At 42.2% G+C, this 21426-nt stretch overlaps 1 protein-coding gene across 1 annotated transcript; it reads right to left on the bottom strand.

Moving 5' to 3' along the window:
- Window positions 1–1494: 1494 nt before the first annotated feature.
- Window positions 1495–17782, bottom strand: LOC142588387 (adipocyte plasma membrane-associated protein-like). Its single transcript, XM_075700022.1, has 9 exons — window positions 17498–17782; window positions 17027–17161; window positions 14475–14587; window positions 14189–14278; window positions 12796–12912; window positions 12112–12283; window positions 10011–10145; window positions 8068–8341; window positions 1495–4296 (listed from the first exon to the last, which is right to left on the bottom strand). Exons 2-9 carry the CDS (start codon window positions 17137–17139, stop codon window positions 4099–4101), a joined length of 1212 nt encoding a protein of 403 aa, XP_075556137.1. The 5' UTR covers window positions 17140–17161; window positions 17498–17782; the 3' UTR covers window positions 1495–4098.
- Between the last annotated feature and the right edge of the window lie 3644 nt (window positions 17783–21426).

The following is a 21426-nucleotide window of genomic DNA, read 5'->3' on the forward strand; positions in this document are numbered from 1 at the left end:
TGATAACCAGCATTTTCGTTCTGCACTAGCTAACATTGTATAACAGGAAGATGATAATACTTGTTCTGTAATATGCATTGTATTTATTTATGTATTTCTGTTTTGTAACCACTCCCCTCTTTAATGCCTTTGGCCCTGAGGGTTCAATAAATGAAATGAAATGAAATGAAATGAAATTGATGCGCCCCAGAGAAAGTGATTAAAGGGAGCACTGACACAAAAACTCTGTGCCCACTTTTGTGAACCACAATTCCTTGAGCAGCACAAGTAATTATTACATCACACTTTGTGCAGCTAGTTTAAAATGTATTCCAACTGCAGCACTATTTTATACATGACGCAGGAGACTTCACATCACTGAAACAATAGGTGGAATTCATGCGGTGTCACAATCAACTCAAGCACGAGATGTCAGTGTGACCTAAGGGATTCCAAGGCTCAATGCAGTAGTTGATAGTGATGTAAAGACCTTGCCACTAAATGTAATCAAATTGACCCTTCCAATTGCAGGCTTCTTTTTTTGAGATGCAGGAGCATTCCCTCCTCTGTTATCCTCTCGAGTGTGGAATGATCGTTTTCGCAGCATGGTCACAGTGTATGTGTATACGTCAGTTGTGTCTGGTACCATCAGACTGCCACATCGAGAATAGACATCTGTTTCACGTCCAAAGCCACCTACACTTTGTGCATGTTTTGTGCTGTAACAAAAAATAATGTACTAATTAATAATCTTTCTGTATCATTAAACAATTGAGGCTCCATAGCATAGTTACTGAGCTCACAGCTAACCATTCAATTGGTACTATAAAAACGAAACAAAAATTTTGTAGTATACTCCTAAACAAACTAAGTACTCTCGTCAGCACAAAAAAACTCAAAATTCGTACATTCGAAATTCCAACATTTTTTTCCAATTGTCTTCACAACGGCACAACGCATGGCTCGGAGACACCAAGAGCCATCTTGAAGATGTCTAAACTTGAAATAGTATGAATAGCAGCTTGGGCTTGTTGGTTTTCCATCCTGGTTTTAACAGTGCAAAATGTAGATGGGACACGAGACGAGAGGACGACACTACAAGTCGGCGCTTGTGGTGTCTTCTCGTCACGTGTCACATCTACGTTTTGCGCTGTTAACACAAGGGTTGAAACAGCTGTAGCTGCTTCTAGCCTGCTCCAGTTGTATCAAGCTAGCTTGTACCGAACTTGTGCTTCCTGGAGGGCACCTGGCCCAGATAGGAGTTGCAGCCTTGCCACCGTACAGCCCTGATGTGAGCCCGGCAGACTTTTTCCTGTTCCCAAAGCTCAAGAGCTCTACCAGTGGCAAAGTCTACTCCATGTGCTGTTAATTTTGACCAGTTTCAACTTGAATAAGTTTAACGGCATTCAAACAGATTTGGGGGGAGGGCTTACCAGGAACTTCTTGGAACACTCCGTAAACACCAAAGCTCCGGATACTCAGGGTCATTGCACCAAGTAAAAAGAAAGCGAACTGTTGGCACAAGTGAATGCTTTTTATTGCAACATCTGCCCGTAAACTGCACAACCCAGAACTTTTTGTGAAACAGTCGCAAAAAATTTGAAGACGACTGGCATGTATAATGCCCTGGTTGAAGTGCACACAGAAAACTGCCTGTTCAGAAATTAGCAAACAACCATTAACCATTACAAAATGCCCAGTAACTAACCTCCTTATAATATGCAGTACGATAGACTTGAAACTTCTCCATAATTTGTGTAGTATGGCTTTCAAAAAATTTAATCAACCACATCTTTTTTTGGTAAACTCTTGCCTTTCACAGAAGTGCAGACATACAACAGCCCTCTGAGAAGTGTTTGTAAACTTGAAATAGTTTTAGAAGGAACATTCTCAATAAACAATACATAGCATATACACAAGAACAGCATTTCATTCAAGCCTATCATGTTCACGCTTCAGGCAATTGCTCCTTCCTCTAACAAAACTGGCTCAATGCCGATGTCGCAAGCAATGGAAGTACGCCACTTTGGCAGAAAGGCACAGGAGCTATGTCAAAAAGTAATAGAACAACAGTCACATTTTCCAAAAGCTTCTGTATTTACACGTAACACTAGCGACAACAGGTGTTCAGGAGCTGTATTCTCAGTTAATCACTTTCAGGGATATTACTTCAGTATGCAGTTTTGTGAGAAGTACGGTTCCACCATATAGAGTAAAACCTTGTTAATGCATACCCACTCAAGAAGTAATTTCGGTTTAAATATAGTAGCAGTGAATCCCCGCTATGTCGCCACTGAACCTTAGGTATTGGCGGACCGCTTAAGCCGTAGTTGCTTAACTGATGCCAAACGGTTAGTACGTAGTATTTAGTTCATTTGTTGGCACACACAAGCATAGAATCAGCAAAATGTAGTGTGCGCATACCATAGATAGCGAAATTGCAGTGCACAGGCCTTTCCCGAACTGCAGCTGCCACTGATGGCAACATCAAAATGTGACAGCCATGACTCGGTTTCCTGCTCCCATAGCTACTAGCGCTTCTATGTCATCAAGGATGACGGCCCTTTTATACCTGACGCGGCTAGTGCGTTGACGGTCATGAGGGCATTCACAGAGAAGTGGAGCCTGATGGAGGAACTGGCTTGCAGCCTTGCCACGTTGAGGATGACATTGTTGCAAGGCTACCACAGTGGCAAGTGAAAATCAGATTATGTGCTGCCTGCTCGCATATTAAACTTTTCTGCATGTGTGTTTGAGAATGTTTTTTTTTAGGGGGGGGGGGTAACTACGTGTTAGTGAGGTTTTGCTGTAAATATTGAATAAACTCCACTTCACTGCAGACACGACTCCAAATGAAACAAAGTACCTGAAAGTTGACCCGAGAACATAGACCAAGCATACATAACATTCTGCACCACATGTAACCAGCTTACCCAGGTATTAAAAATATTTGGCCAGCATTTCAGTTTTAGTTTAGCTTTGTTAGAGTTGCGCTACTGTAGTGTAAAAGTGTATTCCAAGTGCAGGAGTTCATGGCCTATACCCCCCTCAGTGAGATTTGAGCTAAGCATCAGGAACTGCCTGCTTCAAGCTTTACATTGTGGCAGCATGTGTGTTCATGTCATGGTTGAACAAGATTGCCACGACAGTCCTTCATTCTGAAACTTGAGCTTCGCTACATGCAGCATTGCTGGTCATACATTCTTGAGTTCACAAATAGAACAATGGCAGAACAGTGACAAAGCATGTTGGAAGAGCTACTTTGTAAATGTCAGTATCGTGCAATACGTCAGCAACCTAAGCAAATTCATTAAAGGTCAAGACGAACGAATGGCGATGCCGTCAGGCATCTCAACTGACTAGCTAGCATCTTTCTTGGCGTTGGCAGACACCATAAACTTCAACTGCTGCTTCCTTTATTTTTACACTTCGCAGTCATAACACTGCATCAGACTTGACCAGCCTGTAAAGACTAGTTTAGTCGAGAGCAGCACTATCATTGATCTCTAACATCCGTGCTTCACTCTGCTGCTCGCACTCCCAATCATTGTGTATAAAGGTATAAGCATACTAGTCGGACATGATATGAAGAACGTCGCACCAGTATTGACAGAAGCAACTGTCATATGATCCTGCACTTTCAGCATAAAAAGGATTGAAATTGAAGGAGTTTTCCTTGTTTACTGTTTCTCACACTGAGGGAGATAGTTGCTCCAAACGTAGATGAGAAGGAAGGAAACATTGAAAGCTCCCTACAATCACATGGCTACTAGATCAGTCTACTTAATGCGTGTCCTTCCCATGACGCAAACTACCTGTGCCAAGCTAGATCAACGATGGAAGCATTATTAAAAACTACCAGAGAGAAAGAGCATAAAGCACTGTTGAAACATCTGAATGCTGCTATGAACTTGGCTAGTTAATCACGAGCTTCTCATTTTTGTGTATGTGTTTCCCTGTAGATGGCACCAGTATTCTATATTTGGAGAGCTGCGTTGTGCCAGAGTTACTGGTGCAGGTATGTGCATGTGTTGGAGGATGCTGGTACTGCTGTTGCCAGTGTCTCTGGAGAGTGAGTGAAGGTGTGATGATGGGCAGGTGTGTTAAGCAGCGCAATGACTAGAGCTTGATCCTGCCCAGAAACGGGTTTCGGTAGGAGCCCAGGTAGAGGTAGCCGTCGTGCTCCAGCACCTCAGACAACATGTGAACCTTGTGCTTGGGTGAGTGGAAGCTCCTCAGGATGCGCCCATCGGCGGCCAGCTCGACAACCAGGCCATATTGTGGCACAGTCTCGAAAAGAATCCATCCATTCTCAAACTAGGAAAGAAAAATGAAAAAAAAAAAAGAGGATGGAAAGATAGAAGTGGCTTAATGGGCGATTAATAGGCTGGGACATACTGAATGATGAGGCACACTGCGCAGAGAGTTACATCACAGGCAGTACTATAAGTATAGCATTAGGCAACTGGACCACTTAGTGGCTATGGCATTGCGCTGCTGGGCTGGAAGTCGCAAGTTCAGTCCCAACCTTGGTGATCGCATTTCGATGGGGGCTAAGTACAAAAATGCTCCTGTAGTTAGATTTAGGTACATATTAGAAAATCCCAGGTAGTCTAAATTCGGAGTCCCTCATTATGGCATGCCTCATAATCATATGGTTTTGCCACATAAAACGGGAATGGGGGTGGAAGGCTGTCTGTTCATTTGTAGGTGCTACTTTGATGCTACACGAGTGCTTTACACAGTGCACGGAACCCTGCTTTAGTTCATCAAAAAGATACTCCGCTTTTCTGATGGCAAGTAGCAAATGAACTCATTTGCCAAAACATTTGCCTTCGATAAGGTTTACCTGTGTATGTTGTACAGGCAGGGCACCAGAGTGAGCACCGCTACCTCAGAGGCCATGCAGAGCCCTCACACTTTCTGTACCCCAGTTAAGTGTTACGTTTCAAAGTGCTTCACAAAAGCTAATGACTGCAGTGCTTCCAGGCACATGAGCTTTTTCTAACTGAGTCAAATCCATCTAAACAGAACTTGAGAAAAACGAAAGAAATTGTTATTGGACCGAAATGCAATGCTATGAAAGCAAATTTACATTTCAGCTAGAGCAACTTCACACTGACAAGGAAAAATTCAGCAGCACATTTGACCAATATTAGCATTTACAGTCAGGATTCGATTGATTTCAAATGCTTGATTTGATGCGGTTTCGGTCAGAAAACACTGTTGAAAATGACTTTTAGAACAGCCTGATGTTACTGTAGTAGAAAAGCTATTGGAACATTGGCAATTAGGGGCACTGCTATGCCTCATGAACACCGAGAATAATATTTGGAGAGACCAAATTCATCTGCTTGAAAGCATAGAGAGCCTCATTTGTAATGTCTAACAGGATCGCTTTCTTGAGCTGCATTGAAGGCTGTAACAAAATCGGGGACACAACTCACAGAGAGACTGCCATAGTGCCTTGATCACACTGTGTGGCAAGTCCTACAAGGCGAGTGGATTTGGCTCATTTTGATCCGTACACCAGCAGGATCTGGCCAATTTTTTATTTGAAACAGGACCTGTGCACCTGTGCTGCTGGTGCTATCTGAACCAATTTGTTCCAACAGGCTTTTCAGAGGAAAGATGATTATATGTGCTTGCCATTGGAGCACAAGTTAACCTAGTTTCGGTTTCTGGATTTGGCTCATTTCGAGAAAAAAGAACATGTGATATGCAACTAAACTATACAATATACAATATAATACAATACAATATACAATATAATACAATACAATATACAATATAATATACTTGTAACGAATATTGAATATAATGAAGGCATTTTTGTGTCAAATACAACTATCACGACGTGGTTCTACTACCACAGCGCACAGCTGCTCTTACATTTTCTTAAATTTTTGTTCTATGTGCTACAAGATTTAATTACACAAGGCAGCTGGAAGCACTGTCACAGGACTAGACCATCAAAAAACATTTTTACCCTGACCCACTCAGCTGCAAAGACACCGCAGTGTTCACTACCAGTCGTCGTAAAGGCACCATTACCGAAGACGTGCTTCTTAACACAGCTCTCCACTTGTCTCCCAACTTTTTAACGCACTGACATGCATAGGACAAAATAGGGTGAAAAATCAAATAAAATTAAATTATGCAGTTTTACATGCCAAAACCACTATCTGATTATGAGACACGCAGTAATGGAGGACTCCGGAAATTTTGGCCACCTGGGGTTCTTTAACGTGCACCTAAATCTAAGCACGTGGGTGTTTTCGCATTTCGCCCCCATCGAAATGCGGCTGCCGTGGCCGGGATTCGATCCCGCGACTTCGTGCTCAGCAGCCCAACACCATAGCCACTGAGCAGCCACGGCGGGTGAAAAAAATCAAATAGCTAATGAAAGAGCAAGCCTTATTAAAACCATTCACACCGTTCTTTTTCTAATTTATGTAAATGATATCGTAAATGTACCACACACGCCACATCTAACATTATATGCAGACGACACCAGCGCTTTCTTTTCCGGCATGGAATTAAAATCATTACATGATCAGGCTAACGATTGGCTGCAGGAACTGTCAAGATGGCTTAAAATTAACAGTTTAGAATTTAAAAAAACAAAGTATGTTGTATTTAGACCTCGTAATAAGCCAGCTCCTGATGAGAACTTTCTTCATTTTCATAATCAAGTAATCGACCGAGTTTCATCATACAAATTTCTTGGTATACTTTTTAACGAATACCTAGATTGGTCTATGCATACAAATATTGTCCGTTCAAATGTGTCGTGAGGGATTGGCATTATATGTAAATTGCGAAGCTTGACTCCAGTGTGGTTAAAGAAACAGTTGTACTACACTTTGGTACATTCACACTTTCATTACTGTCTACTTTTGTGGAGTACCACGACAAAAACTAACATGGAAAGTATACCTGTGCTCCAAAAAAGAGTTGCGTATTATCGAAGGTGAACCAAACCATTGTCACACAGCTCCAATATTTAAAAAGCAACAAATCGTGACTATTGGTAATATATTCAATAAGAAAATAGCTACTCTAATATATAACCAAAGAGTATCTGATCCATCTAGTTTTGTAAATAAATACCTTTGGAGAGAACACTGCCACGACTTGCAACATACGTCTTATAAAAAGGAGAAGCTGCGCACTAACTACGGCACCCACAAGCTTGATTACCTAATACCAGATTTCTTACACAAACACCCTAATTCATTGTCCATTATCAAAAGAAGCACTTCTGTCCATGCCCTGAAAAAAACTATGCATACCTACCTATTATCATTTCAGTAGGGACGGACTATGTAGGCAAATGATCACCTTTGTTTTACGGAATTGTTGTCACATATTCAATGTTGTTCATTATATCGTCTAGTGTGTATAATTACTCTTGAAGTCATCATATTTTACACATATTGCGTATCCCTGCAGTTATATGTGGTTTCCACAACTTTGTTAACTTTCTTAAACTATGAATTGCTGTTTTTTAACTGTTCTCTTTTTTTATTATTCTCGCTGAGTGTTTTGTGCTTATGGGTAGCTGGCGCTTTGTCAGGCATTTATTTGCCTTGTCGCCAGCGTCCACGGAAAATCTGTACATGATTGTCCGAAATAAACCCTTCAAACTTCATGATGAAAACAATAGGTAGCTTTTAATGATCAACTGCAGTGAAACTGGCTGTGGGTGACTTAAAAGGTATATCATAGCCCACTGCTAAGAGGGACACCGAAGTAAAGGGCTGTAGTTTAATTTTGACCACTTCGGGCACCCAAAGCATGGCATACGAGTTTTTACATTCTACCCCCAATGCAATGTAACCACGGCAACTAGGAGTCTAACTGCGAACTTATGCTCAGCAGTGCAACTACTTAGCCACCAAGCCACCATGTTACGTACACCATGTTATGCACACTAGTGTGTGTTAAACATTTAGGAAATTTGCAGGATGGAATCAGCCAATGCAAGACATGGGTTATTGGAGATTGCTGGGAGATAACTAGGTTTTACAGTGGACACACTAAACGAGTCTGGTAACACTGGCAATGTGTGCTACATAGACTAACCTGAGCTGCCCAGTCATTGATGACGGGCATAGGGTAGAATCGGGAGGCCGTCTTCAATGCCGTTCCAACAAGATAGACAAAGCGGATGGTTGCCTTGCGGATAAATGGGAAAGGGATGAAGTAGTCAATGATGCTTGTGTCATTGGAGGAGCGGCCCGTCGCAAATGCCACCCAGTAGCCGCCTCGCTTGCTTGGCCGAATGTTGTCTGGCCAGCCTGGAAGGTTGTCAACGAACACCTCAGTCTGACCCTGCTTTGGACCTTTGAGGTGGTACCTGAAAGAAGGGATGGAGACAGGCTTGAAATTTGCAGGCTATGCTACAATCTGCTATACTAACAGAAGAGTCAACACTGTAGTTGCACTAGAAAACTGCTTTGTTCAGTAGATGTTTTGTTCCAAGCTTTATTGTTGAAGTTATAACTTCAACAATATTACAATATTATGTATTGCCAGACTTGTACATGTCACAGAAACAAAATAACCTACTAAAGTTACTTCATTCAAAAATGTAATTGATTACAGTTACTAATTACTGCCCCATGATAGTAATTGAGGAATTTATCAATAGTAATTGATTACTCCATTGTTGCTTTCCTCACAACATTTGTTAGCATTGCATAGATACAGTACCTAAATGGAACGAGCTGGCCTGGCACTTTCAGTGCGTCCTCTGCAGCCCTTCATACATTGCTGAATAATCTGCACTAACGATTTCTTTTTAAAAGTTTTGTCGGTAATCGTCCCTCAACTTTGTTCTGAAGACATCAGCAGCAGCACTAAAAACTTGCTCGAGGTGGAAAATATAGGGAAAGACGGGGAGGTTAGCTAGTTCGCTCATTGCAAGCTCTGGGAGGTAGGACAGTGTTGCAACTTATATGAATCTCGAGGACAATGTGTTTACTATGCCATCCAAATCATCTATAAACTGCGGTGTTTCATTGTTGCTGGGACTTGAAGCTCCCAGCTGTGCCAATGAAAAATGAAAAGCTTGAAAATTGTCTGATTTCTTTGCATTAACGTCCTAAGTCGCATTAGATCGCTAGCGAGAAATACCAGCACCGGTTCAATGAGAAAAATGCTGAGCCCTCGGGTTTGCCTGTCTGAACATGTGTACTTTTGAGAGTGCTGCACGGCACGATCTTGGCATACTATTGTAGTTTTTGCTAAATTAAGGTTCGTGAAGCTGCGTCACATGTTAAAGCTTGTCTTATCAATAAATAACTGATTACATGTAACTGGTTACCGAAAAAGTAACTTATTTACAATGAGAGTTACTGAGTAAACGAAGTAATCATTCAATTACAAAAATGTAAATGATTACAAATTGCATGTAATTAGTTACGCCAGTCTGCATGTAACACACACACACACACACACACACATAAACACACACACAACAAACTCTAATGTCCAGTGGTTTGAGTTGGCTGGCCTGCAGCCAGCATGCCAGTTCCACACGATCACACTGGTTACATGAGTGCAAGGCATGTCTGTAGTTTGGCATTGTTCTCACACCATGTAATGGCATAGAAAGCAGCTGACAGACCAACAAAATTTATATAGACCTTTTACTGCCCTTTTATGCTTGCATTTCTTTAGCGAAAACCTGATAGAAATTTTTTTCTTGTCGATATTTCTGCAACATCTTTCTGCAAAATATATAGAATTAAAGCACCTGTCGGGCCTTGTGGCACAGCTGAAACTAACTCAATCAGGAAAGCAGCCTAAGCGCGGAGGCAGTCGTTACACAACATGAAAGAAACAAAGATCTAGAAATTTCAAAAATGAACCTTTTGTGAGTATGGCACACAGTCATTTCCCTGAAGTAGGCCAAAAGTGCGACATATACAACAAGGTTGCATGCACAAGCACAGATATTACATTCCTGTGCATTCCAGAGAAAATTCTTTAGAGCGCTTAGGCCGACAGCTAGGCTCAATTACCTCAGGATGCGATTCATGGACAGCTCACACACCAGGAGGCTTTTCTTGTCATGGGAAATCTGGACTCCGTTGGGAAGGTGCAGGCCCTTCATCAACACAGTCGTCTTCTGCGTCTTGGGATCAAACTTGAGAATCCTTGTTTTGAAAAGTAGAGAAGGCGATAAGATTAGAGAACACACTCATTTGCATGGATTATTGAAAATGAAAAGCCAAATTTTCTGGGATGACTTGTTTTGGTACGGGGTTTAGTACAATGAGTTTTTTCTGTACATCTTGTTCAAGCTGCATAACTGAAGCTGATGTTGAGGATGAAGCAAAACTGCTCAGGTTGCACTTGTGGCATTCTGTGAATATCTTAACTTCAAGATTAACACTTAAAAGTGAGGGAAAGCAGAAACAACTCCAGTGTAATTTTTGCTCATTGAAGGTTGTGAATAACGTTTTACTTCTAAAAGATATTGAATTACCAGAAAGCGTTTAAACAAAGTCACTGCCAACATATTTTTCTTGTTAACTATATTACAATTAACCTTATTCATTCACAGAAAGCATCCTTCTCAGCACTTGCCAAAAAAGAAAGAGCTTTCGGAAGGAAGTCAGAAAAGGGAAGAATATAGTAAACAACAAGAACAGTAAATATATAGTCAGATGCCAAAAAAAGAATATGGAAGCTCCATTATATACACGCATGCCTGGCATGCTTCCAAGAGTTCAATAAGGAAAGAGGCACGCAATGCTTGCACACACGTCATCATGAAAGACCATTGGAACGTATGGATGAGCCAAGCGTCTTAATTTCTTCCTTCCTCGTGATCAAGGTCGCTCTAGTGAAGGGAGTGCATCTTCCTCGTAATCCCATCACAGCTTTTCAAGCTCTATAATTTATTTTCCTGGTGTCACATTCTCCAAAACAGCTGGTATTGCAGATATTTTGTTTTTAATGCCCCATGTAGCCTCTGGCAAGAATAAACTTTGTATGAGGAATAAGTCATATTGTGACGAATAGCACCTGGCACAATAGCGCCTGGCACCAGTGGTGTGGTGTAACCTGCACGCTTTATTGGGTGTTCTGAACAGCTTTGTTATTGAGGCATTTATAATTTATTGATTTAATACATACATCTTCCTATGCCAGTTGTAACTATGTGCATATATGATACGACATCAGTGGGCATATATGGACAGCTGGCCAGAACACACGTTCCATTACAAATGAGATTTTCTGCTCAGTTAACATGTGGCATTTCTACTTTAATTAATCATTGTAGTTTACCTAAGTTATATTGCAGATTTAAACTTTGAATTCAAGGCAATGTGGCTTCACAGAAGTAGCCTTTTTTTGTAAATCCTGTGTCCCATAGGCTTTTGTGGCTGAATGTGCATCAATGATTCCATCAGGGGATATTTTAACATGCGCCGAAAGTGCAGAACATGAGCATTTTGCAATCTGCCTTCACCAGAATATGACCATCGAGACCAGGAATTGAACCTGCAACCTCGTGCTTATCTGCAGGATGTGACAGCCACAGAGTCACCACAATGGGTCTTAATGCCCATATTTACAATATAAACCTGTTAAGGCATTCAAGAACATAAATTGCTGCATACATTTCGTAGCGATTGCAATGTAGACTAAATACTAAAATTGTGTCCTCCTGGGAGAGATTTTTGAAAGAAAAGCCCTCGGTAGAGGCCTCAACATCTCATAATTATTGATAATGTATTCTCCACACACACAAGCGAGGAGGGAGATACGAAAGCATCCCATCTTGTGTTAGGACTTGATAAGGCTCCTGCAGTGCAGCATCTGTTAGTCAAATTTGCAGCACTGCTTGACAATAGCATTATCAAACCTCATTTACACTGATATAATGAATTAAAGAATAATTCTCACATCGCTATCAGCATGTCATGAAAATAAATATTATATTGAATATCCGATATACTGAAGTATTTTTGTGTCGAATGCAACTTTTTTTTAATGAGCTTTGACTGCTATTTTAAGACAGCTCTCATACCACAGTAACACTAATTGTATATATAACTCACGTCACTCCAAATTCCCCTACAAGTTGAAACGAATGCAACAATTCAGAATTACCTGCCAGTGTTCTCGTGCTCAAGGACAGTGTAGATAATCTTCTTCAGGGGCCACTTGTTGCTCGCTTCACTGATGTACACATAGCCGTCATCATCTATATCAATGTCATCGCCGAACACAATTTTCTTTCCTTCAATTTCTGTGCTAGACGGCAGAAGGTGCTGTACAGAACCTTTCAAGGAAAGTGGATGCCAGCGGGAAATTTCAGTTTGAGCTTAACCAGCTGCAGAGCATTAACTGGCATTTTGACAAGCAGGTCAATACATCAAAGATAACATAATAAAAACTTAGATTTATGAAAGGAGGCTTGCAAAATTCATGTTTGTCACTTGCAGCACATGCGACACCTTAATATGGCACGAACAGAAGAGCGAAACAATTTAATGCAGGCTCCTTCACATCCCCAATGAATGGATGGACTGTGTGGACTTCACATTTCAGCACTTACAATGTTTGCCATGAGTCAACGCTACAAGTAAAACGGAAGAAGCTAGAAACACTTTGGACTAAATGATACAATAACAAAAAATGAAGATGACTGCAAACATTACGACAATTTCTTTGCACCAACTAACACAAACAAAAATTAATGGAAGTTGACAAAATAGTTCTGCGGAAGCCCGCAAGGCGGAAGCCTGCAAGTTACAGCAGCACAGTGTCAATTGTCTATGAAGTTGTGCATACCAGTCTCCACGTTGATGGCGTACAGTCCATAGTAAGCGTCGATAACAAAAAGACGTCCGTCTTTGTTAAACCGCATTCCCAGTGGCCGACCGCACACTTCCTCTTCCCACAAGCCCTCTGTGGAATGACAGGAAAGATTAGATAAACAGCCAATTCTAGACTTCTTTAGCAACGCTGCTTACTCATTAGTTAGTTGCATGACGTTTGCACTTTGTAAGTAGGATGTCTGAAAGCAAACAATGAGTACTTTGAAGTACGTATTTATTGTTCGTTGTTGAGAGATGCAAGTTTCCTCCAGCAGGTGTAGTGCAGAGTAAAATGCACCACTAAAATTAACTCCATTTTAAATGGACGGTAAATAAACGAGTAATTGCTTTGTGCACTCAGATTCTTCTATTCTGCAATTGCAACATGTTATTCGAAGTTACACTAAAAAGATGGTAAAATTTTTAAATCACGTAGGCAATTGTCACACTATCATCCACAGAATAACGCTTGAATGAACGAAAGATCAATTGAAGGAGACAAACAGTGGCACTTCAGTTTCGTCACTTTGTATTTTGTCTGTTGGCACTTTGTTATGATGAATGTGCAGCAACTTGTCGAGGTTTCGGTTCTTTCAGAGATTTTAGACAAATTCTGCATTGTCATTGTCTGATTGAACCTTGAGAGCAACTGAAAATTCAGAGCCAGGAAGCCCAGAATGTGCAGTACTGTCCACTGTTAAAACGAATGTTAAAGCTAATTACTACTGGATGCGACACAACTTAATCGTGCACATCAACCTTTTCAGGAAAAACATGGCTGCTGTGAAGCATTGAGCAAGCATTATTTTGTAGACTTTCATGTGAAATGTGATCCCCAGTCAGTGCAGGTAAAGTGTTCACATTAAGGGTGGACCTTACTGTACATAACTCATCGAATCAGAAGCCAGAATGTAGCATGACTAATACAAATAACTAAAATATTCAGCACTAGAATTAAAATTATGGTGTTTTTACCTGCCATAACCACCATATAGTCATGAGACATGCTGTGGTGGGAGCTCTGGATTAATTTTGATCATCCAGGGTTCTTTAACGTGCACCCAATACATGGTACATGGGTGTTCTTGCATTTAGCCCCCATCGAAATGTGGCCACTGCAGCCGGGATTTGATACTGTGCTCTTGGGCTTAACAGCACAATGCCAAAGCCATTAAGTCATCACGGCAGGTATTCAGCACCATATTTTACTCAATTTTCCATTCAAAGAACACCAAGGGGTGCAGGAACGGTAATTAGACGCCCTTTGTTATCTGCTGTAGTGCTTAAATATGCTATAAATGTGCAATAAATCTGCAATACAAGAAAAGCAAGTGCTATAAATTTGGTGCAGAACCTGAATAACTTACCACATTTTTTGCCTAACTTGGCGACGAGCGTCACCTTATTGCCAGTGATCTTGTAAATCTCACCTCCCTCAGTCCCAGTGTAAATGCTACCTGTGAGTGAAGGAATTAAATTGGATAAAGGTTAGCAATAATTGCCACACTTTCCTGGACAAAGAACATTCCTGTAGAGAACAGTACATGGCTATCAGTCAAAGGCATAGCTTTTGTAAGATAAAAGCATGTGCTACACTTTAAAAAAAGAGCAGTTATAGGATGCGGTAGGGAAAATGCTGTATATTTGCCTTACCTTTGTACACGGGCAGTGATTCAGGTCCATGAAGTTTATCTTTGAAGAGGTACTCAACATGGTCTAGTTTATCGTTTGGTTCTAAAGGCCCTTTTAGGTCTTGCACGCCAGCCCTGAAATAGCGAGGTGTTGTGGCCTCGTACAAATGGACTTTCCTTTCACAGACTGTACAAATTTTTTTAAACATCGCCTGTGGTGGTTCCCACAATTCTAATCTTTCAACTGGATTGCTCGAAGAGGCAGACATTACTTACGCAATGAATTGAAATGCATAATTGGTTAATTAACATAACTACGTTTTAACTAATCATACGACACATCGCAATTTACTAACTGTAGCCAGTCAGTTTACAAAGTGTATCCAATTGGTACAAAATGTGAAGATGGCACCAGTTTCAAGATATGCAGTGCCAAAGTTGCAGTAAAAATACGCTGTTCCACTTTACCAAAACACAGTTTTGTTCTTGAAGCACAAATATAACTGGACTGACAAGGTATCTCGTACACTTTAGAAATATCTCCATACCGGTGTCATCCTGAGAATTTGTTTCATGTGGATATGCCTTGCAAATTTGCCAGCTACAATTTGTAATGTGCAACAACTTATGTAATCTGTTGAAAACAGTTTAATTTTTTTCATTAGTCAATTATGCCTTTTGATTTCTCATACAAATAATGTTCACCTCTTCAAGTTAACCAGCTCAAGGACTAGAATTGTGCTATGTGTCAGAGGTTATTTTTTAAAAAAATTCTGCATGATCTAAATAAACACATCTGCTATATACACACTTAATTTCTTTTGCTAGAGTGTATATGTGAAGATTAGTCAAATACACATGACAAGTTTTCATAAATGGAAAGATTAGCATCCACGTACATAGCAAGGCTATGTTAACCAATTTTGACTTCTACCAATCTGCCTACGTTTTGCAGATTTCTGCATAACTAATTTGAACAAGCAGACCTTTTCATGAGAGGCAAAAGCTTCTTATACAGGAATGGATGGATGGATGGATGCAAAACTTTAATAAGGTCCTGAGGTACGCGACTCAGCGCGCTGCGGGCCGCTCCCACGTTGGGACAGTCAGGCCTTGCCCGACCGCCGCATCGTGGGCCCCCTGGACAGCCCATAGTTGCGCCCCAATGCAAAAAAAAATTAATGTTTCACCACATTTTTCTTTTTTACTTTGATTACTCACATATATATGATGTGCTATAGCTACAGAAACATGCATGTTGACTTATGTACCATGCGTCACACATAACTTGTACCAAAATTAAAAAATGTACAACAAATTGTTGTACATTGTTGTGTTGAGGTAATGCATTGCAAAAAAAAAAGTGCCACATGACTATACTGCGCAGCACTTTATCATGCAGGCCTTCTTTCAGGCTTATTCTGGAAATAATCTTCATGTAGCACATATTCAGAAACAGAAAGCTGGATCTGGTATCTTTCAGGATGGTCTACAATTTTGTCTGACAGTCTGCTCTGAATATAATATTTGAGAGGTTGTGTAACCAATTCTGTAATTAGGCAAAACAAAAAATTGTCCGACTTGCTCCAAGCGATGGCAAACAACATTACCTTGGTTCTGTCCAGTTATGTGGCACTTATTTTTTATTCTGGCACCAGTTATGTGGGGGGCACGGATGGTATATAGGCAAAGATTTAAACCAGAAGTTTCAAAGGTATGTTACAAATGTTTGTAAATTTAAGTCGATATATATATATATATATATATATATATATATATATATATATATATATATATATATATATATATATATATATATATATATATATATATATTGCACATGCACTTCATACTTGCTAAAACACTTGTACAGCTTGACAGCGAGTGACATTCCCTTTAACAGATTCCCATTAACGATCCCATTAACATTCCCATTAAAATGACCCTCGTAGCTGCAGACTACTAGCTGTCATATGTAGGAATGACATAGGCTCTGCCATATGTCTTTTTGATCCCCGATACGTGTTCTTAACGCACACACATGCATATTATATATATATGTATATATATATATCGGAAGCGTAAGATATATGTATTCTCACGCAGGAAAATGACAATAGACGGAATTTAACGCTTCCCTGAATAAATATGTAGCATGAACTCGTTCGTAATTGCGTTGGACAAGAATTTTCGCAACGGTTGCGGGCATTTTTTTTATTCGTCGAGCCCGTGTACAAGGTCACAGTCCACGACGCATGCAAATGGATAGTGCATTCGGCAAGCGAGCCGCACTTAATTACATAACCGCAGTGCATTCTTCGTGTGTCGAAACGCCCTGCCGGCAACGGAGAAATTGCTATGCACGACGCGTAATACAAGTTCAATCTCGCGCGACAGGTTTTCGGGAACGCCCATCTACCAGTTTCGGAACTGTCACGCAATGGCACACCACGCAGGCGCGCGCGTTCGCACATGACCCCCGGCACATTCATATCCTCCTCACCCGTGAACTTTTGCGGCGTCCCCGGTAAACAGCGCTAAATAATTGCGGCGGGAAGTGCTTTACATACTTACGTGTTCTCGTTAGGCTCGAAGTCCAACGCCATAGGAATCAAGGGCAGGATGAGGACAAACGTTAGCAGGTACACGGTGATCTTGAATATCGGTTTGAAAGTCCGCGTGACCATCTTGTCAGCGGCTGAGCAACCACTGCGGCGCGGACAGGAACGAAAGTTAATAAAAGCACAAAATGGACTCGAAGGAAAAAAAAAAAGTTCCTTCGACTCTTACGCAAGGATTTAACCCGACTTTCAAATCCTTGACGCAGTTCAGCAAAGGTCGTTAACCTGTCGAAGCTATAGTGTGCCAAGGCGCGCCAGCAACTTAATCCCTCGAGCTGCTCGCTTCGCACTGTCGTCTGCTCGAGTGGTGTCTGCTTTCAAAGATGGTGGCCGCTCGACTGCGAGTAACGGCCAGCTCGGGTCGTCATCGACACGACACGAGTCCTTTACGGAGCGTAGAAAAAAAGACTTTCCGCGAACTTGCCTTGATTCCTCCGTGCGTGTACCTTGAGCGCAATTGCGGCTGTCGTTCTGGCGTTTGACCGTGAGACCGGCGATGCGGCGGGCGGCGTGGCGCGTGAGGTGAGGATGTGCTACAGCGACCGGTTTGAGGGGCGAGAGATAACACCGCAGCGGCGCTGGAGGAAGGAAAACTGATCCTTCAAAACGCCCCGAGGCGTTCGCTCACGTACAGAGTCCCTCGCTATGCGCACGCACCTTGTTCCACTGCGTACTATGTGCTCCAACTCATCCCAACCATAGCGATGACGCGACGCGAAACCTGACAAGCGTTTTTTTTTTTTTTTTAATTGTCAACTGTCTAGGATTGAGCGTATCGCGAAGCTTGGCATCGGCCTATAGTGACCGATTGCGCACGCGCAGTCTGATGTAACACTTTATCTCTTTTTGGGTAACAAATTAAGAGCGTTTCCCGCGCACTTCATATTTCATTCGTTTTTTTTTCTTTTTTTACAGCGAGCCTGGCTATAGTTATGGCTAGCCGATTCGTCCGGCCGTCCGTCTGTCGCCTAGGTGTACGCCAAAAGCCAAAAACTCCTCCGGCTCAATTACCCGATGCGCATGCGCAAAAAAAAAAAAAAAGAGGCGCGCGTTCGGCTGCGCCAGTAGTGACGTCGTTGCACTCCGTCGCAGCCGAGCGCGCGCGCAGCAGTTTCTCTACGGCTGTGAAATGGGTAGGTCACGCGCCATACGTACTCCTGAGGGGCAGGCAGCTTTCGATCAGCAACGCCGCGAGCAGAACCGGGAACGAGCTCGTCTACGCCGTGCCGATGCTGCAGCCCGGGCACAAGAACAGGCTCGTGCAGCCGAGCGCAAGCAGCAACTGTGTACCGAGGATCCGGCAGCCTACCAAGCCGCCGTTTAATGAGGCCGTCGGGATTAACCCAGTGATAAACACCGGGGCCGCACGGTTCAGCTTCGCTGGTTAACTATTTATCTGTACGGAGTGCATGGACGGTGATGGTTTTTCATTGGTAGCACAGTGGGACATATGTCGCCCATAGAGTTAGTATATCGCCTAACTGCGAGGCAGCCAGACAGCCCCCAACTGCGCGCACACGCTGTTGGTAAACAAAAACACCCAAATACGAATAACTCATGCGCGGCCCTGCTGATTCAAATATTTACTGGACACAGCTGAAGAACAGTCTTATGAGATTTCATCCTGCAGTTTTCTAATCCGCTAAACACAAGTACTTGTTTTCGGCACGGCGTTCTGAGCGCTATCGGGGAAATTCTAGCACGTGCGCGTCTAGCAGGCGCTTCCAGCCGTCGCTCAAGTGGGTGATAAAAACACGAGCTTGACCTATGCCTATATCCGTGCCTTCTCCTCTTCTTCTTCTTCTTCTTTTTTTAAATCACAGAATTGGTGGCAGATAGCATAATTGTAGTCCTTGCGCTGGTTTACTCGAAGTCGCGGGCATTGCGCGCACGAGAAATCGAAATGCATCATCGGCTATTTAACAAACATTATTAATGACCTTTTTAATTAGTTACTTTACAACACGTATTGCAATTTGCAAATGGCAGCCAGCGAGTTTGCTATAGGCATATGCAGTTGGAGCAAATACTGAGCATATATGGCGCCGGTAATTTTTCGAAATATGCGTCGTCAAACATGAGGTACTATGCTATTTGCCACAAGCAGTTTTTCAAATTTTTGTATGATCTAAAAAAAAAAAAAGCAACAGCACCCGGTATATATAAGCATACTGTCATTGAAACCATTCACATTTTTAATCCCTCCTCTCCGCTTTCCTCCTCACGGCTCTTCGCACTCGCCACTTTTCTGATCCCCCGCTACGCGCTGCATGTTTCGCTGTGCTCGTTCGCTCGGTTACTCTGCCGACGCAGCTGCGCTCTTTAATAATAATAATTAAAAAAACGAACAAGAAAAACGCTTGACACCATCGAACAAACTGAAATGTAAAGAATGTAAGCCAGCTGCCAGCATGCTCCGTCCATCACTGAAACAAAGCAGCCCCTCCCCCCCCCCCCCCCCCACCAACATGTGCACCCATGAAATGAAAGTTCGAAACATTTACGCATGTTAGGCTGCATTCTCGGCACAACAGATAACTGTTTATTCTTGTATACATTCTTGTTACACTTACAACTACAGGCTGAGAGGCAAGTGCCCCTATAATTTAAAGCAATAAAAATAATTAAAAATTGTGCAGAAACCACTGATGATGATCATCAATGTAAGCAAACAGCCGAATGCTTACGGAAAACTATTCGCTTTATTAAAGGAAACGTGTGGTTGAAGGTGTATGTTTGCTGCAGAGAGGATATTTAGGTAGCACTTGTCCATTTTCATAATTTTATAGAGGACTGAGTCAGAGAGTCACAGGTGGCTATTCTTAACAGCCGATCCCTCATACGTGTGTTGTCTCTGGTGGTATGAGTGCCACATGGAATATGACTGCCATTCTCCTCGCCCACAGCTGCCACAGGGTGAAGGGTAGCAGGAAAAGAAAAGAGCTGTCCTTGAGCACTCTACCACAGCTAGCATCTAACTTCAGGCACGCCAAAGTACTCGCGCAACAGCTCATGCATCTCAAAGAGTTATAATAGCATTCAGCAATGAATGTGCCCCACGACTCGGTTGTGCAAGGGCACGCGCCCTTTGCATCGATGCCTTAATTTTTATATCGGTGGTGAAAGTCTGACTACTACGAAAACAGACAAAAGAGCCAATAAAGTCATTCATTTTAAAACTGGGTGGGCCGGGCAATGAAGCTGCACTGTTTGTGAATTGTCAAGCATATGTCTTTCAATAAAAAACTGCCTTAAAATCTCAAAGTGTGCAACTGCATCATCAATAATGTTACTCCTTCTATTCATAGGTCACCTATCTGATGGATAGGCAATCCATCAATGTTCCTAGGCAATCTTCGGACGCCTCCTAGCAAACAATATCTTTGCTTGGCTTCGTACAAACATCAATGTTGCCCAAATTTCACTTGTAGCTTTCATATAGTTGTTTCTTGAAAAAAAATTGCAAGCACAGAATACTTAAGCAGTGATGAATTCCTTTGGCAACACGGGTCCTTTAATTTACTTCTGCAATCATCACAGCAAAAGCTACAGTACAAGCTTTTGCATCTAAAATTTTGTGCTTGTGACTGACAGTTGATGTGGACCAAACGGCCACGTTATGATGTCAGCAGACGACGAGTGGAGGTAGTGTCTGCTAGCTACATTCCAGGCCGGCACATCACTTGACAATCTGTCCTAGCACATGTTTTTAAAGTGAACACCAGCAATGATCGCCATATTGATATTATTATGACAGCAATTATACAAACATTTGAGCTGCATTCTCGCTTCTCGCGCCATCATGCCATCATGGTATCAAAGGCGCATGCTCAAGACCACATGTGGCAGATTAGAATGTCTCCAGAGATGTGAGACGCAATGCATTTGGCTGCAAAAATAATGAAGCCAAATAAATGGACGCACCGTCATGCCCTGCTGAACAGCCAGGGCAGCGTTCTGCCTTCCACTGCTAGCACGAGCGTTGTGTGCACGAACACTAACATCCTCTGTGGTCCATACAGTGGTCTGAATGGAACGGACAGTAAACTTCAATTTGGCAGTTCTGCCTGAAGGTTTAACATTGCACTGAATCTCCTCGTATGGTATTCTGGTATGTTGGAGCGACGCAGCCCATGAAGCAACTGCTGCTGCGCAACAGAAAAGGTGCCCAGGCGGCTACAGAGTTTCTCAGAACGCTGGCGCCATTAGGAACGCCACCAGCAGTGTTGCGTCGCCGCACTTCGATGATGCACGAGATGAGACTGAAGGAAAACAGTCACGCCGACAGTTTCCCTTCATCCACATCTCGTGTACCATAGAGGTGCAATGCCTACAATGCCACTGGTGTTCTGA

Source organism: Dermacentor variabilis, chromosome 7 (assembly GCF_050947875.1).
Source record: "Dermacentor variabilis isolate Ectoservices chromosome 7, ASM5094787v1, whole genome shotgun sequence".
In the NCBI taxonomy this organism is placed as follows: domain Eukaryota; kingdom Metazoa; phylum Arthropoda; class Arachnida; order Ixodida; family Ixodidae; genus Dermacentor; species Dermacentor variabilis.

What these genes read in the sequence shown, in the direction of transcription:
- LOC142588387 (XM_075700022.1), bottom strand. Translation starts at nt 17,139, where the DNA reads ATGGTCACGCGGACTTTCAAACCGATATTCAAGATCACCGTGTACCTG. An exon ending in TTCGAGCCTAACGAGAACAC is followed by an intron (nt 14,588 to 17,026) that starts GTAAGTATGTAA and finishes TCGCTATTTCAG; the next exon opens with GGCTGGCGTGCAAGACCTAA. An exon ending in ATCACTGCCCGTGTACAAAG is followed by an intron (nt 14,279 to 14,474) that starts GTAAGGCAAATA and finishes CTTCACTCACAG; the next exon opens with GTAGCATTTACACTGGGACT.